The sequence below is a fragment of the Pongo abelii genome, chromosome 20 (genome assembly GCF_028885655.2).
Source record: "Pongo abelii isolate AG06213 chromosome 20, NHGRI_mPonAbe1-v2.0_pri, whole genome shotgun sequence".
Taxonomy (NCBI): domain Eukaryota; kingdom Metazoa; phylum Chordata; class Mammalia; order Primates; family Hominidae; genus Pongo; species Pongo abelii.
In genome coordinates this window covers 5,752,355-5,769,036 of record NC_072005.2, presented here as the reverse complement: position 1 = coordinate 5,769,036, position 16,682 = coordinate 5,752,355, and the positions used below count along the sequence as shown (strand labels likewise).

The following is a 16,682-nucleotide window of genomic DNA, read 5'->3' as shown; positions in this document are numbered from 1 at the left end:
GTAAGATGGAGAAATCAAAAGTGCCATTTTCTGGCCATTTGGAACCGTTGTGGAGTTTGTATTGGGGCCTAGCAGTATTGCAGAATAAGGCAGTTAGGTTTTTAGGTCAGGTGTGAGTTGCAGAGGTTTTAAGTTCTTGAGAACACAGGCTAAGGGAGAAGGGGGGAATAGAGGGCGGAAGGTTGTCCATAGAAAGGTAGAGACACGGAGAAGTGGGGCTGTGGGGGTTGAGCGGCCAAAGCAGGCATCCCCGCAACTGACTTGCCCCCAATGGAATGTGGGTGAATGATCAGGGCAGGTGTCCCTGCAGTGATTAAACACCAAGGGAAGACCGTCTTCCCAAGTCCGTGACCGGAGCTGGAGTTTTGGGTTCACAGATAAAATGTGTCTCCTTTGTCTCTACTAGAGAGGAAAAAGAACTGGAATTGGAAGGACAGGGAGATTGAAGCGTGGCGAGAGAGGCTGGAGAAAAGAGTGAAAAGACTGCTTACCCGATTTGAAATTGGTGAGATGTTCCTTGGGCTGGTTGGTCTGAGGACCTGAGGTTGCAGGTGGATCTCCTCACGGAGTGAGGGTGAGGACAGGGGACCGGTCTCCCAAAGGAGTCCTCCTGTCCTGGGTCTGTCTTTGGCACCAAATGTCACCCTCACCCATGTGAAGAGAGTCCACCAAACAGGCTTTGTGTGAGCAGTAAAGCTTTTTAATCACCTGGGTGCAGGCGGGCTGAGTCCAAAAAGAGAGTTAGCAAAGGGTGGTGGGATTATCATTAGTTCTTATAGGGTTGGGATAGGCGGTAGAGTTAGGAGCGATTTTTTGCAGGCAGGTGGTGGATCTTACAAAGTACATTCTCAAGGGCGGGAAGAATATTACAAAGTATCTTCTTAAGGGCTGCGGGGGAAGAATATTACAGAGTACCTTCTTAAGGGGGGAGGTGGGCGGGGAGGGCGGGGGGTGGCGGTGGTGGTGGTGGGGGCTGGGGAGGATATTACAAAGTACCTTCTCAAGGGTGAGGAGGGTATATTGTACAAAGTATGTTCACAAGGGCGGGGGAATATCACAAAGTACATTATTGCAAGGGGGGGTGGTGTATTGTCACAAAGTCAATTGATCAGTTAGGGTGAGGCAGGAACAAATCACAATGGTGGAATGTCATCAGTTAAGGCAGGAACTGGCTATTTTCACTTTTTTTCTGGATCTTCAGTTGCTTCAGGCCATCTGGATGTACACGTGCAGGTCACGGGGGATATGATGGCTTAGCTTGGGCTCAGAGGCCTGAAGAATTGTTCCCTTGCAAAAGTCATGTATTGTCTGACTCACCCACTTGCTCCCTGCAGTCTCCCTGGGTCTGGTATACAATAGGTGCACAAGCAATGTTTGTTGATTGACTGAATGGGTGGGATGGTTAAAATTCTGCTCACTTCCCTCCCTTTACCATCTCCCGAGAAACCCATGGGGCCCCTGTGAGACCCACTTTGAGAATCAAAGCTTTAGACCAGCCTTTTCACACTATGGACGGACCAGCTATGCACCCAAAGCCAGGTAGCCTTCAGGCTACAGGTGGAGCCTGGGTCATGTCCTGGGCCTCCAAATTCCTGCACCCTTATCCAGTCTTACGGGCAAGATTAGGCACCCCGGAAATTGGCTTCCAGATAATATCCCTGCTGCAGGGGAGAACACCCTAGGTCACCTGGTGACAGGTGTGTGTTGCAATGTACACGTACTTGTTCCTCCTCTTCTCTGTTCCCACCTCCTCCCCGCCCTAGGAAAGCTGCCATGGCCTCCTGGTGAGCTGTCCTCATCCACTGCTCACTTCCTCTCCAGGTAAGTTATCCTGTTCTACCTTTTCCCCCCACCCAGAATGCCTGGGAGACCTCCCAGGAAAGGCCTCCTGGCTCCGTCCCTCCTCCCCTCGGCCCCCATCCTGTGGGCCCTGATTCATGATGTGGCTGGACTTGCACAAAATCCCGGTGGAGAGTCACCAAACTGTCCATGACCTGGAATGTGGCCAGCACCCCCTAGTCACAGGCAGGGGTCTTTCTGGGTGTGGTATGCACCACCCTTGGGGAGGGCATGGAAGGTTCTGGGTGATTTGTCAAACCGGGAGGAAAGAGTGACACTTGTCTCTCTCCCTGGCAGAGCTCTGGAGTGGAGTCCCCTCTGCACCCCAACCCCATCAACAGCCTCCCCCCACTCATCTTTTCTGGCCTCGGATTCTGTCTGGACCTGCCCTGCCCTGCCTGGGCTGGACTTAAGATGCATTTTTTTTTTTCTTTTTCTTTGAGACAGAATCTTGCTCTGTTGCCCAGGCTGGAGTGCAGTGATGCAATCATGGCTCACTGCAGCCTCAAACTCCTGGGCTCGAGTGATCCTCCTGCCTCCGGCTCTGGAGTAGCTGGGACTACAGGTGTGTGCCACCTCACTTGGATAATTCTTAATTTTTTTTTCTTTTTTTTTTTTTTTTTTTTTTTGTAGAGATGAGGTCTCACTATGTTGCTCAGGCTGGACTTTTTTTTTTTTTTTTTTGAGACAGAGTCTTGCTCTGTCGCCCAGGCTAGGGTACAGTGGCATGATCTCAGCTCATTGTAACCTCTGCCTCCTTCGTTCAAGCGATTCTCGTGCCTCAGCCTCCTGAGTAGCTGGGATTAAGGTGCCTGCCACCACACCTGGCCAGTTTTTGTATTTTTAGTAGAGACAGGATTTCACCATGTTGCCAAGGGTGGTCTCAAACTCCTGACCTCAGGTGACCTGCCCGCCTCAGCCTCCCCAAGAGATCTGCCCACCTCACCCTCTGAAACTACTGGGATTACAGGCATGAGCCACCACACCCAGCTATTTTTTTGTTTTTTGCTTCCTGATCTTTGTGATGTCTCAGCAGAGTAGCATTTTTTAATATTTTTCTAGGAAAAAATATCTTGCATTCAACTGGGGTGGGATCTCAGTCCTAATCGCTGTCTCACGTGTCTGTGTGAAGAGACCACCAAACAGGCTTTGTGTGAGCAACAAGGTTGTTTATTTCACCTGGGTGCAGGCGGGCTGAGTCCGAAAAAGGAGTCATTATCATTGTTCTTATAGGTTTTGGGATAGGCGGTGGAGTTAGGAGCAATGTTTTGGGGGCAGGCAGTGGATCTCACAAAGTACATTCTCAAGGGTGGGGAGAATTACAAAGAACCTTCTTAAGGGTGGGGGAGATTACATTGATCAGTTAAGGTGGGGCAGAAACAAATCACAATGGTGGAATGTCATCAGTTCAGGCTATTTTCACTTCTTTTGTGGATCTTCAGTTGCTTCAGGCCATCTGGATATATACTGCAGGTCACTGGGGATATGATGGCTTAGCTTGGGCTCAGAGGCCTGACATTCCTGTCTTCTTATATTAATAAGAAAAATAAAACAAAATAGTGGTAAAGTGTTGGGGTGGCGAAAATTTTTGGGGGTGATATGGAGAGATAATGGGCAATGTTTCTCAGGGCTGCTTCAAGCGGGATTAGGGGTGGCATGGGAACCTAGAGTGGGAGAGATTAAGCTGAAGGAAGATTTTGGGGTAAGGGGTGATATTGTGGGGTTGTTAGAAGGAGAGTTTGTCATATAGAATTATTGGTGATGGCCTGGATGCGGTTTTGTATGAACTGAGAAACTAAACAAAAGACACAAGGTCCAAATAAGAGAAGGAGAAAAACAGGGATTAAATGACTAAGAGTCCAGGTGCGGTGGCTCACGCCTGTAATCCCAGCACTTTGGGAGGCTGAGGTGGGTGGATCACGAGGTCAGGAGATCGAGACCATCCTGGCCAACACGGTGAAACCCCGTCTGTACTAAAAATACAAAAAATTAGGCAGGCATGGTGGCAGGCGCCTGTAGTCCCAGCTACTTGGGAGGCTGAGGCAGGAGAATGGCGTGAACCCAGGAGGCGGAGCTTGCAGTGAGCCGAGATCGCGCCACTGCACTCCAGCCTGGGCGACAGAGCGAGACTCCGTCTCAAAAAAAAAAAAAAAAAAACTAAGAATTGGGAGTACCCAGGACATCAAATTCCAGAGTGTCCAAGGGGGTTCTGTGTAATTATTTGCGTGGTTGGTGAGTTTTTGGGAAAAGACCATTCGTCCGTTCTACCTTTCCTGAAGATTGAGGATGGTAAGAGGTATGAAGGTTCCACTGAATACCAAGAGCCCGAGAAACTGCTTGGGTGACTTGACTCATAAAGGCCATTCCATTATCAGACTCTATAGAGGTGGGAAGGCCAAACTGAAGAATGATGTCTGACAGAAGGGAAGAAGTGACCGCGGTGGCCTTCTCAGATCCTGTGGGAAAGGCCTCTACCCATCCAGTGAAAGTGTCTACCCAGACCAAGAGGTATTTTAGTTTCCTGACTCGAGGCATGTGAGTAAAGTCAATTTGCCAGTCCTGGGTGGGGGCAAATCCCCGAGCTTGATGTGTAGGGAAGGGAGGGGGCCTGAACAATCCCTGAGGAGTAGTAGAATAGCAGATGGAACACTGAGAAGTGATTTCCTTAAGGATAGATTTCCACGATGGAAAGGAAATTAGAGGGCCAGGTGCGGTGGCTCACGCCTGTAATCCTAGCACTTTGGGAGGCTGAGGCGGGCAGATCACGAGGTCAGGAGATCAAGACCATCCTGGCTAACACAGTGAAACCCTATCTCTACTAAAAATTCAAAAAATTAGCCAGGCGTGATGGCAGGCATCTGTAGTCCCAGCTTCTGGGGAGGCTGAGGCGGGAGAATGGTGTGAACCCGAGAGGCGGAGCTTGCAGTGAGCTGAGATCACACCACTGCACTCCAGCCTGGGCAACAGAGCAAGACTCTGTCTCAAAAAAAAAAAAAAAAGAAAGAAAGGAAATGAGAGGTTCTAAGAGGTGGGCTAGCAACTTGTAACCTAAGTGGAAGAGGTTATGAAATGACAATAGAATAGAATGGGCCTGTGAGGCTGGAAGGAGATATTTTCCTTGGTCCAAGAACCATTTGCCTTGTGTGGGAAGAGATTGATAGGTGGAAGTTTTAGTGGGAGAGTAGGTGGGAGTGACTGATGAGAAGGAGAAAAACTGGCCGTGAGGAACAGAAGTTGGAATGCTAGCTGCTTTTTTAGCTACCTTATCAGCATAAGCATTGCCCTGAGTGATGGGATCTGATGCCTTTTGGTGGCTCTTGCAGAGAATGACCACTTCCTTTGGAAGTAAAGTGGCCTAGAGAAGAGTTTTTATTAAAGAGGCATTAATGATGGAGGACCCTTGTGTAGTGAGGAAACCTCTTTCTGCCCATATAACGGCAAGGTGGTGCAGGATATGGAAGGCATATTTAGAGTCAGTATAAATATTGACACATAGTCCCTTTTGCAAAAGTGAGGGCTTGAGTTAAGGCAATGAGTTTGGCTTGCTGAGAGGTAGTGGAGGGGGGCAGAGCGGTAGCCTCAATGATAGATGTGGAAGATACTATAGCATAGACTGCCTTTGTTGGTAAGTGATGATTAGGCCTGGTGGAACTGCCATCAATAAACCAAGTGTTACCAGGGTGAGGAACACGAAAGAAGGAAATACAAGGAAATGGAGTGAATGTCAGGTGGATCAGAGAGATACAGTCATGTGGGTGGAGGCCAGCCTAAAACAGTAAGGTCAAGTTGTTTGGACAGAAAGGCTACAGGGCGCGGTCCCGGCTCTTGTGTAAGAATTTGGCCACACAGCCCTCTACTTTGGCTATGTGTAATGAAAAGGGTTAGGATGAGTTAGGGAGAGCCAGCATAGGGGCAGCTTCCAGGGCTGTTTTTAAGGAACGGAAAGAAGAGTGGCGAAAGGATTTAGGATCTATGGGGTCAGCTAGGTTTCCTTTTGTGAGTTTGCATAATGGTTTAGTCAGGATGGTAAAACTAGGTATCCAAAGGCAGAAGTACCTAACCATGCCTAGGAAGGAAAGGAGTTGTTGTTTTGTAGAAGGGGTTCAGGTTTGGGAGATTAGCCAGACACGATCAGCAGGGAGAGCAGCTGTGTTTTCATGACGAATTATGCCGAGATAGGTAACAGATGAGGAAGAAATTTGGGCTTGACTGAAGTAACAGGGGCTGTCCGCGAAGCCTTGCGGCAGTACAGTCCAGGTAATTTGCTGAGCCTGATGGGTGTCAGGGTCAGTCCAAGTGAAAGCAAAGAGAGGCTCCAATAAAGGGTGCAAAGGAATAGTAAAGAAAGCATGTTTGAGATCCAGAACAGAATAATGGGTTTTGGAGAGGTTGTGGAGGGAGGTATTGACGATAGGAGAGTATATGGCTTTGGCACCATGGGGTGAACAGGCAAGACAATTTGGTTGATAAAGCGCAGATCCTGAACTAACCTGTAAGACTTGTCCGGTTTTGGACAGGTAAAATGGGGGAATTGTAACGAGAGTTTATAGGCTTTAAAAGGCCATGCTGTAACAGGCGAGTGATAACAGGCTTTAATCCTTTTAAAGCATGCTGTGGGATGGGATATTGGCGTTGAGCCGGGTCAGGGTGATTAGGTTTTAATGGGGTAGTAATGGGCGTGTGATCGGTTGCCAGGGAGAGAGTAGAGGTGTCCTATACTTGTGGGTTAAGGTCCAGGGATACAAGAGGAGGATGTGAAGGAGGCTTTGAACTGGGGAAAAAGGCAGCAATGGGGTGTGGCTGTAGCCTAGAAATGGTCAGGGAAGCAGATAATTTAGTTAAAATGTCTCAGCCTAATAAGGGAACTGGGCAGGTGTGGATAACTAAAAAGGAGTGCATAAAAGAATATTGTCCAAGTTGGCACCAGAGTTGGGGAGTTTTAAGAGGTTTAGAAGCCTGGCCGTCAATACCCACAACAGTTATGGAGGCAAGGGAAACAGGCCCTTGAAAAGAAGGTAATGTGGAGTTGGTAGCCTCCGTATTGACTAAGAAGGGGACAGACTTACCCTCCGCTGTAAGAGTTACCCAAAGCGTCTGTGATGGTCCTGTAGGCTTCCAAGGTGATCAGGCAGTGTCAGTCTTCAGCCACTAAGCCGAGAAGATCTGGGAAGGAGTCAGTCAGAGAGCCTTGGGCCAGAGTTCCAGAGGCTCTGAGAGTGGCTGCCAGGTGAGTTGAACAGTCTGATTTTCACTGGGGTCCCGCACAGATGGGACATGGCTTAGGAGGAATCCCGGGCTGCGGGCATTCCTTGGCCTGGTGGCCAGATTTCTGACACTTGTAGCAATCTCCTGGGGAGGAGGTTCTGGAGCAACCCCTGGCAGCTGCAGTTCAGGTGTTTGGAGTTCTTGTGTGCTGGAGATGTGGCTGGGGTTTATCTCACGGTGGAGGCAAGGAATTGCAACTCAGAAATACATTGCTACTTGGCTGCCTCTACTCTATTATTGTACACCTTGAAGGCGAGGTTAATTAAGTCCTGTTGTAGGGTATGAGGGCTGGAACTTAATTTTTGGAGCTTTATTTAATGTCAGGAGCAGATTGAGCAATAAAATAAAATGCATATTGAGAATAAGATGGCCTTCTGACCTTTCAGGGTCTAGGGCTGTAAAGCATCTCAGGGTTGCTGCCAAATGGGCCACGAACTGGACTGGGTTTTATATTTGATGAAAAAGAGCCTAAACGCTAACTGATCTGGGAGAGGTCAGATAAAGAAAAAGGAGCATTAACCTTGACTATGCCTTTAGCTCCAGCCACCTCTCTAAGAGGAAACTGCTGGGCAGGTGGAGGAGGGCTAGTCGCGGAACAAAACTGTAAGCCGGACCAGGTGTGAGGAGGGGAGGTAATAAAAGGATTATAGGGTGGGGGAGCAGAGGCTGAGGAAGAATTGGGACTTAGCTCGGCCTGGTGAGGAGCAGCCTGAGGAGGAGGTGAGAGGTCAGATGGGTCTGTAGAAAAGGAAGATTCAAGACTCAGCAACGCTTGGGGTTGGAACTGAGGGGACAGGCAGGAGGGAAAGAAAGAAGATTTGGGACGAATTGCATTGGGAACAGAGACTAGGGAGGGACCGATGTGTAAAAGAATGCCTGAACGTCAGGCACCTCAGACCATTTGCCCATTTTACAACAAGAATTATTTAGATCTTGTAGGATGGAAAAATCGAAAGTGCCATTTTTCGGCTATTTGGAGCCACTGTCTGGTTTGTACTGGGGTCAAGCAACATTGCAGAAGAAAATAAGACATTTAGGTTTTAGGTCAGGCGAGAGTTGAAGAGGTTTTAAGTTCTTGAGAACACAGGCTAAGGGAGAAGAAGGAGGAATGGAGGGTGCAAGGTTGCCCATAGTGAAGCAGGCAAGTTTAAAGAGAAGGGTAGAGACACGGAGAGAAGGGGTGGGGGGTGCTTGCCCCCCAGGAAAGTGGAGAAGAGATGGGAGGTGCTTGCCCCTCAGGAAAATGGAAATGGGTGGGGGGTGCTTGCCCCCCAGGAAAGTGGAGAAGGGGTAGAGACACGGAGAGAAGGGGTGAGGTGAGCAGCCCTGGGCTGCAACGTGGGTGAGCAGCCAAAGCAGGCATCCCTGTGGAGATCAGACCCCAGTGGAATGTGGGTGAATAATCAGGCAGTCGTCCCCACAGTGATTAAACACCAAGGGAAGGCTGCCTTCCCAAGTCCATGACCGGCGCCGGAGTTTTGGGTTCACGGATAAAATGTGTCTCCTTTGTCTCTACCAGAAAATGAAAGGAATTGAAATTAAGAGAAGGGAGAGATTGAAGGGTGGTGCCAAGATTGAAAGGAGAAAGAGGTTGAGGGATAGTGAGAGAGGTTGGAGAAGAGAGTAAAAGAGGCCACTTACCTGATTTAAAATCAGTGAGATGTTCCTTGGGCTGGTTGGTCTGAAAACCTGAGGTTTTAGGTAGATCTCTTCACGGAGTGAAGGTGAGGACAGGGGACTGGTCTCCCGAAGGAGTCCTGCTGACCCGGGTCTTCGACACCAAACGTCTCATGCGTCTGTGTGAAGAGACCACCAAGGAGGCTTTGTGTGAGCAACAAGGCTGTTTATTTCTCCTGGGTGCAGGCGGGCTGAGTCCAAAAAGAGAGTCAGCAAAGGGTGGTGGGATTATCGTTGGTTCTTATAGGTTTTGGGATAGGCGGTGGAGTTAGGAGCAATGTTCTGTGGGCAGGGTGTGGATCTCACAAAGTACATTCTCAAGGGTGTGGAGAATTACAAAGAACCTTCTTTTTTTTTTTTTTTTTTTTTTTTTTGAGACAGAGTCTTGCTCTGTCGCCTGGGCTGCAGTGGCTCTTTCTTGGCTCACTGCAAGCTCCGCCTCCTGGGTTCAAGCCATTCTCCTGCCTCAGCCTCCCGAGTAGCTGGGACCACAGGCGCCTGCCACCACACCCAGCTAATTTTTTTTTGTATTTTTAGTAGAGACGGGGTTTCACCGTGTTAGCCAGGATGGTCTCAATCTTCTGACCTCGTGATCCGCCCGCCTCGGCCTCCCAAAGAGCTAGGATTACAGGCTTGAGCCACCGTGCCCGGCCTGCAAAGAACCTTCTTAAGGGTGGGGGAGATTACAAAGTACATTGATCAGTTAGGGTGGGGCAGAAACAAATCACAATGGTGGAATGTCATTAGCTAAGGCTATTTTCACTTCTTTTGTGGATCTTCAGTTGCTTCAGGCCATCTGGACGTATATACGAGCAGGTCATAGGGGATACGATGGCTTAGCTTGGGATCAGAGGCCTGAAAATCGCCCCCACCAATCACCCGTTTCCCCCAGTCTACCCTCCTGAAGGTCACTGACAAAGGCTTCATTGTCTCCTAGGAGAGGCTGCCATATATCCAGAGCTGACGTAATTCCATCTTAATATCAATTACATTATAAAAATTTACCTTGTGCCTGAAGCCCTAGAGGCCAACGGTGCAAAGCAGTAATTGGTCAAAGTTCAACCTCCCTCCCACTCTGGGCTCAGACTGTCCCCTGAGGGCCTGTATTTTGAGTCTCTTTCCAGAACCTTGGCGTGAACTTGGGTCTTGGCATCCGGATCCCTTTTCATCACACCCAGGTGACCTGCAGGGAACTCCGCTCCACACTGCAAGGTTTACACCTGTTCGGTCCAACAGAGAAAGCAGGCAACCACTATGTCATTTGAAAACAGTTTCATCGGGATATAATTCGCAAACCATACAGCGAATCCATTTAAGGTGTGTAAGTCAAAAGTTTTTCGTGTATTACCTTATTTTTATTTTATTTTATTTATTTATTTATTTATTTAGAGACAGAGTCTCGCTGTGTCACCCAGGCTGGAATGCAGTGGCACTATCTCGGCTCACTGCAAGCTCCGCCTCCCGGGTTCACGCCATTCTCCTGCCTCAGCCTCCCCAGTAGTAGCTGGGACTACAGGCGCCCACCATCACGCTTGGCTAATTTTTTGTATTTTTAGTAGAGACGGGGTTTTACCATGTTACCCAGGATGGTCTCTATCTCCTGACCTTGTGATCTGCCCACCTCGGCCTCTCAAAGTGCTGGGATTACAGGTGTGAGCCACCGCGCCCGGCCTTTTATTTTATTTTTTTAAGACAAGGTCTTGCTCTATCACCCAGGCTGGGGTTAAGCGGCGTGATCACAGCTTGCTGCAGCCTTGAACTTCCAGACTCAAGCAATCCTTCCAAGTAGCTGGGACTACAGGTGCATGTCACCTTGCCCGGCAAATTTTTGTATTTTTAGTAGAGTTGGGATTTTGCCATGTTGCCCAGGCTGGACATTTTTAAAAAAATTATTTATTTATTTATTTTCTAGATGGAATCTTGCTCTGTCACCCAGGCTGGAGTACAGTGGCACGATCTCGGCTTACTGCAACCTCCGCCTCCCAGGTTCAAGTGATTCTCATGCCTCAGCCTCCCAAGTAGCTGGGATTACAGGCATGAGCCACTACACTCGGCTTATTTTTGTATTTTTGGTAGAAACAGGGTTTCACCATGTTGGCCAGACTGGTCTCGAACTCCTGACCTCGAGTGATCCACCCGCCTCAGCTTCCCAAAATGCTGGGATTACAGGCGTGAGCCACCAAACCCGGCTATTATTTATTTATTTATTTTTGAGACACAATCTCCCTCTGTCGCCCAGGCTGGAATGCAGTGGTGTCATCTTGCCTCACTGCAACCTCCGCCTCCCAGGTTCAAGTGATTCTCGTGCCTCAGCCTCCCAAGTAGCTGGGACTACAGGTGTGCGCCACCACACCCACCTAATTTTTGTATTTTTAGTAGAAATGGGGTTTCACCATGTTGGCCAGGCTGGTCTTAAATTCCTGACCTCAGGTGATCTGCTCACCTCGGCCTCCCAAAGTGCTGTGACTACAGGTGTGAGCCACTGTGCTCGGCCAGTCAGCTCATATATTACCTGCAAAACCCAATCCCATTGTGCCTTTCTCTGGCTGAGTCGTGGATTCAAGCCTTGCCTCGGGGACATGGGAAGCAATGATGACCGGCTATGCCTTCTCCCCTGCCTCCAGGGCATTTGTATTTCAGTAGACTGGGGAAGACTCTGGGGATTCCAGGAAAGGTCTTGTCTAATAGGTAGAAGGAAGTGGACTCTGGGCCAAGGTCCCTTTGTTCAAACACCAGTTGTGCTGATTTTTGCTGTGAGTCACTTGGTCTGTTTCCTCATCTGTGAAACAGGAATAATAGCAGCTGCTCTCAGGACTCATGGCCCGGAGCTTTGGTAAGCAGGAGATTGTCATCGATGACCCTCACTCCTCTCTCCTCTCTTCCCAGATACTCTGACCCATGGATCCCCTGGGCGCAGCCAAGACACAATGGCCGTGGCGCCGCTGTCTGGCCGCGCTGCTATTTCAGCTGCTGGTGGCTGTGTGTTTCTTCTCCTACCTGCGTGTGTCCCGAGACGATGCCACTGGATCCCCTAGGCCAGGGCTCATGGCAGTGGAACCTGTCACTGGGGCTCCCGGTGGGTCCTCCCGACAGGACACCACTCCCACCCGCCACACCCTCCTGATCCTGCTATGGACATGGCCTTTCCACATCCCTGTGGCTCTGTCCCGCTGCTCAGAGATGGCGCCTGGCACAGCCGACTGCCACATCACTGCCGACCGCAAGGTGTACCCACAGGCAGACGCGGTCATCGTGCACCACTGGGATATCATGTCCAACCCTAAGTCACGCCTCCCACCTTCCCCGAGGCCGCAGGGGCAGCGCTGGATCTGGTTCAACTTGGAGCCACCCCCTAACTGCCAGCACCTGGAAGCCCTGGACGGATACTTCAATCTCACCATGTCCTACCGCAGCGACTCCGACATCTTCACGCCCTACGGCTGGTTGGAGCCGTGGTCCGGCCAGCCTGCCCACCCACCGCTCAACCTCTCGGCCAAGACCGAGCTGGTGGCCTGGGCGGTGTCCAACTGGAAGCCAAACTCCGCCAGGGTGCACTACTACCAGAGCCTGCAGGCCCATCTCAAGGTGGACGTGTACGGACGCTCCCACAAGCCTCTGCCCAAGGGGACCATGATGGAGACCCTGTCCCGGTACAAGTTCTATCTGGCCTTCGAGAACTCCTTGCACCCCGACTACATCACTGAGAAGGTGTGGAGGAACGCCCTGGAGGCCTGGGCCGTGCCCGTGGTGCTGGGCCCCAGCAGAAGCAACTACGAGAGGTTCCTGCCGCCCGACGCCTTCATCCACGTGGACGACTTCCAGAGCCCCAAGGACCTGGCCCGGTACCTGCAGGAGCTGGACAAGGACCACGCCCGCTACCTGAGCTACTTTCGCTGGCGGGAGACGCTGCGGCCTCGCTCCTTCAGCTGGGCACTGGATTTCTGCAAGGCCTGCTGGAAACTGCAGCAGGAATCCAGGTACCAGACGGTGCGCAGCATAGCGGCTTGGTTCACCTGAGAGGCCGGCGTGGGGCCTGGGCTGCTAGGAACCTCATCTTCCTGGGGCCTCACCTGCTGGAGTCCTTTGTGGCCCGCCCTCTCACTTACTTGGGACCTCACACGCTCGGCTTTGCGGCTGCCAGGAGCCTCCCCCCTCCAGAAGCCTTGCCTGCTGGGGACCTCGCCTGCTGGGGACCTTGGCTGCTGGAGGCTGCACCTACTTGGGACCTTGGCTGTCGGGGACTTTACCTGCTGGGACCTGCTCCCAGAGACCTTGCCACACTGAATCTCACCTGCTAGGAGCCTCACCTGCTGGGGACCTCACCCTGGAGGGCCCTGGGCCCTGGGGAACTGGCTTACTTGGGGCCCCACCCAGGAGTGATAGTTCTGGCTGATTTGTTTGTGATGTTGTTAGCCGCCTGTGAGGGGTGCAGAGGGATAATCATGGTACCGTTTTCCGATGTAATACTGCAAGGAAAAATGATGATGTGTCTCCTCACTCTAGAGGGGTTGGCCCCATGGGTTAAGAGCTCACCCCAGGTTCTCACCTCAGGGGTTAAGAGCTCAGAGTTCAGACAGGTCCAAGTTCAAGCCCAGGACCACCACTTCTAGGGTGCAGGTGGGATCCACTGTAAATGAGGACTTCTGGAACATTCCAAATATTCTGGGGTTGAGGGAAATTGCTGCTCTCTACAAAATGCCAAGGGTGGACAGGTGCGGTGGCTCATGCCTGTAATCCCAGCACTTTGGGAGGCTGAGGTAGGAGGATTGATTGAGGCCAAGAGTTAAAGACCAGCCTGGTCAATATAGCAAGACCACATCTCTAAATAAAAAATAATAGGCCGGCCGGGCGTGGTGGCTCACGCCTGTAATCCCAGCACTTTGGGAGGCCGAGGCAGGTGGATCACAAGGTCAGGAGATCGAGACCATCCTGGCTAACACGGTGAAACCCTGTCTCTACTAAAAATACAAAAAATTAGCCAGGTGTCACGGCGGGTGCCTGTGGTCCCAGCTGCTCCAGAGGCTGAGGCAGGAGGATGGCATGAACCCAGGAGGTGGAGCTTGCAGTGAGCTGAGATGGCACCACTGCACTCCGGTCTGGGTGACAGAGCAAGACTCCATCTCAAAAATAATAATAATAATAAGTCGGGTGCAGTGGGTTATGCCTGTAATCTCAGCACTTTAGGAAGTCGAGGAGGGCAGATCACCTGAGGTCAGGAGTTGGAGACCAGCCTGGCCAACATGGTGAAACCCTGTCTCTACTAAAAATACAAAAATTAGCCGGGCATGGTGACATGCGCCTATAATCCCAGCTACTTGGGAGGCTGAGGCATGAGAATCGCTTGAACCCAGGAGGTGGAGGTTGCAGTGAGCCAAGATTGCACCACTGCATTCTAGCCTGGGTGACAGAGCAAGACTCCGTCTCAAAAAAAAATAAAATAAAAGGAAATTATAAAATAAAATAAAGTAAAATAAAATTGCCAGGGGAGACCAAGACGTGGGTGGTGGTGACTCCCCGGTGCTCTCTGAGCCTCAGTTTCCCCGTCTGTACAGTGGGCATGCAGAGGTGCCTCTGATGCCTCCCCCAGGCCCAGGTAGGACGGTGGAGGGGCATAGGGTGGGGAGGGTGTGGGGGGACTGGAGAGTCTCTACCAAACCCCCTGGTGACCCCGGGCCTGATCCAGCCTCACTGGGCCCATCACTCACCTGCCACCCACACCACACACCTGGGCCCCTCTCCCCACCAGCTGGCTGCAAGCCAGGGGTCCCGGGAGGGGGACGGGGCCCTCGGGAGGCCAGGCCAGGGCTTCCTAACAGGCTGGGGCAGGCCCAGTCCCCAGGGGGTAAGAGGTGTGGGGACAGGCTGCTGTGTCCCCTGACGCCCCTGGAGCCCCCGTGGTCTCCGCCTCTCCCTGAGCTGATGTCAGAGTGAACAGCTCCCTTTCCCAACTTCTCTTTCTCTCCCTCTGGAATTTCCTCTGAGGCTTAGAGGGACGTGGAAACCGTCCCTGGGTCCCACGAGGGCAGAGGCCCAGCCACCTGGTCAATGTTGGGGGGCTCTGGCCTGCCCCCTCTGGAACCCCAGCACTGCCCTCAAACCCCCATTGCCTCCCTGTATGCCCCGGATCTCACGTGTGGTTCATGGCGCGCCCAGCCCAGCCCGTGGGGGCTTCTCCCTCCTCCTGAGCAGCAGCTGCCCTTGGCTCCCAGCCCTGGGCCCCAGAGAGAGAAAAATTTCCAGCAGGCTGACAGCTCCATCACCCACCCAGCCCTGGCCAGGGAAGGCACTGGAGGGTCCAATGAGGGCCAAGACCCCAACAAGGTGCACAGATGGCCTAACTGCCCCTGCAAACCCCAAGCATGTCCTAGCTTGCCCTGAGCCTGAGGGAAGAGGTCCTCATGATCCCCTACTCTGGGATCTGGGCTCAGCTCTTTGGCAGGGAGGTCCCACCTGGCACCGGCATGGTGAGCCCTGCTCAGAGAGGGCCAGGAAACCTCTCAAGTCACACAGCAGTTTCAGGATGAGCACACGTTCTCTCTGACACCATCCCTGAGGTCAGCCCAAGGTCCTCCAGCCTCCTTTTGCCCAGCGATCACATCTATGGAATGACTAGAGCCCTACTGTCACTAGAGACCTACCTTTGGATTTTGAATCCTTAAGAAACAACACAGCTGGGGGCCAGGCGTGGTGGCTCATGCCTGTAATCCCAACACTTTGGGAAGCCAAAGCGGGCGGATCACAAGGTCAGGAGATTGAGACCATCCTGGCTAACATGTCTCTACTAAAAATACAAAAAAAAAAAAAAAAAAAAAAATTAGCTGGGCGTGATGGTGGACGCCTGTAGTCCCAGCTACTTGGGGCAGGAGAATGGCGTGAACCCAGGAGGCGGAGCTTGCTGTGAGCTGAGATCATGCCACTGCACTCCAGCCTGGGCCACAGAGCGAGACTCCGTCTCAAAAAAAAAAAAAAAAAAGAAAGAACCCAGCTGGGCACAGTGGCTCATGCCTGGCCTGTAATCCCAGTACTTTAGGAGGCTGAGGCAGACAGATCACCTGAAGTCAGGAGTTCAAGATCAGCCTGGCTAACACGGCGAAAACCCAGCTCTACTAAAAAAATACAAAAGTTACCTAGTGCCGTGTCACGTGCCTATAGTCCCAGCTACTCAGGAGGCTGGGGCATGAGAATCACTTGAGCCTGGGAGGCATAGGTTGCAGTAAACTGAGACTGTGCCACTGCACTCCAGCTTGAGTGACAGAGCGAGATTCCATCTCAAAAAAAAAAAAAAAAAAAGAGAGAGATAGGGGTATCTCTGTTTTCCCTAGGCTGGTCTCAGACTCCTGGGCTCAAGCGATCTTCCTGCTTCTCCTTCCCAAACTGTTGGGATTACAGGTGTGAGTCACTGTGCATGGCCTCAGAAGTCTTTTTTTTTTTTTTTTTTTTTTTTTTTTGAGATAGGGTCTCAGTCTCTTGCCCAGACTGGAGTGCAGTGGTACAACCTCAGCTCACTGCAACCTCTGCCTCCCAGGCTCAAGTGATTCTCAGCCTCCCAAGTAGCTGAGATTACAGGTACCCACCACTACGGCCCGGCTAATTTTTATATTTTTAGTAGAGACCGGGTTTCACCATGTTGGCCAGGCTGGTCTTGAACTCATGACCTCAAATGATCCACTTGCCTTGGCCTCCCAAAGTGCTGGGATTACTGGCGTGAGCCACTGAGCCCAGCCAGAAGTCATTTTTTTTTTTTTGAGACAGAGTCTCGCTCTGTCGCCCAGGCTGGAGTGCAGTGGCTCAATCTCGGCTCACTGCAAGCTCTGCCTCCTGGGTTCACGCCATTCTCCTGCCTCAGCCTCCCGAGTAGCTGGGACTACAGGTGCCCACCACCACGCCCGGCTAATTTTTTT

At 51.4% G+C, this 16,682-nt stretch overlaps 1 protein-coding gene across 1 annotated transcript; it reads left to right on the top strand.

Annotated features, from left to right (window-relative positions):
• The first annotated feature begins 1,113 nt into the window (after positions 1-1,113).
• On the top strand, positions 1,114-14,256 carry FUT3 (fucosyltransferase 3 (Lewis blood group)). Its single transcript, XM_054539439.2, has 4 exons — positions 1,114-1,821; positions 4,215-4,347; positions 9,906-10,098; positions 11,668-14,256. Exon 4 carries the CDS (start codon positions 11,680-11,682, stop codon positions 12,796-12,798), a length of 1,119 nt encoding a protein of 372 aa, XP_054395414.2. The 5' UTR covers positions 1,114-1,821; positions 4,215-4,347; positions 9,906-10,098; positions 11,668-11,679; the 3' UTR covers positions 12,799-14,256.
• The last annotated feature ends 2,426 nt before the right edge of the window (positions 14,257-16,682 follow it).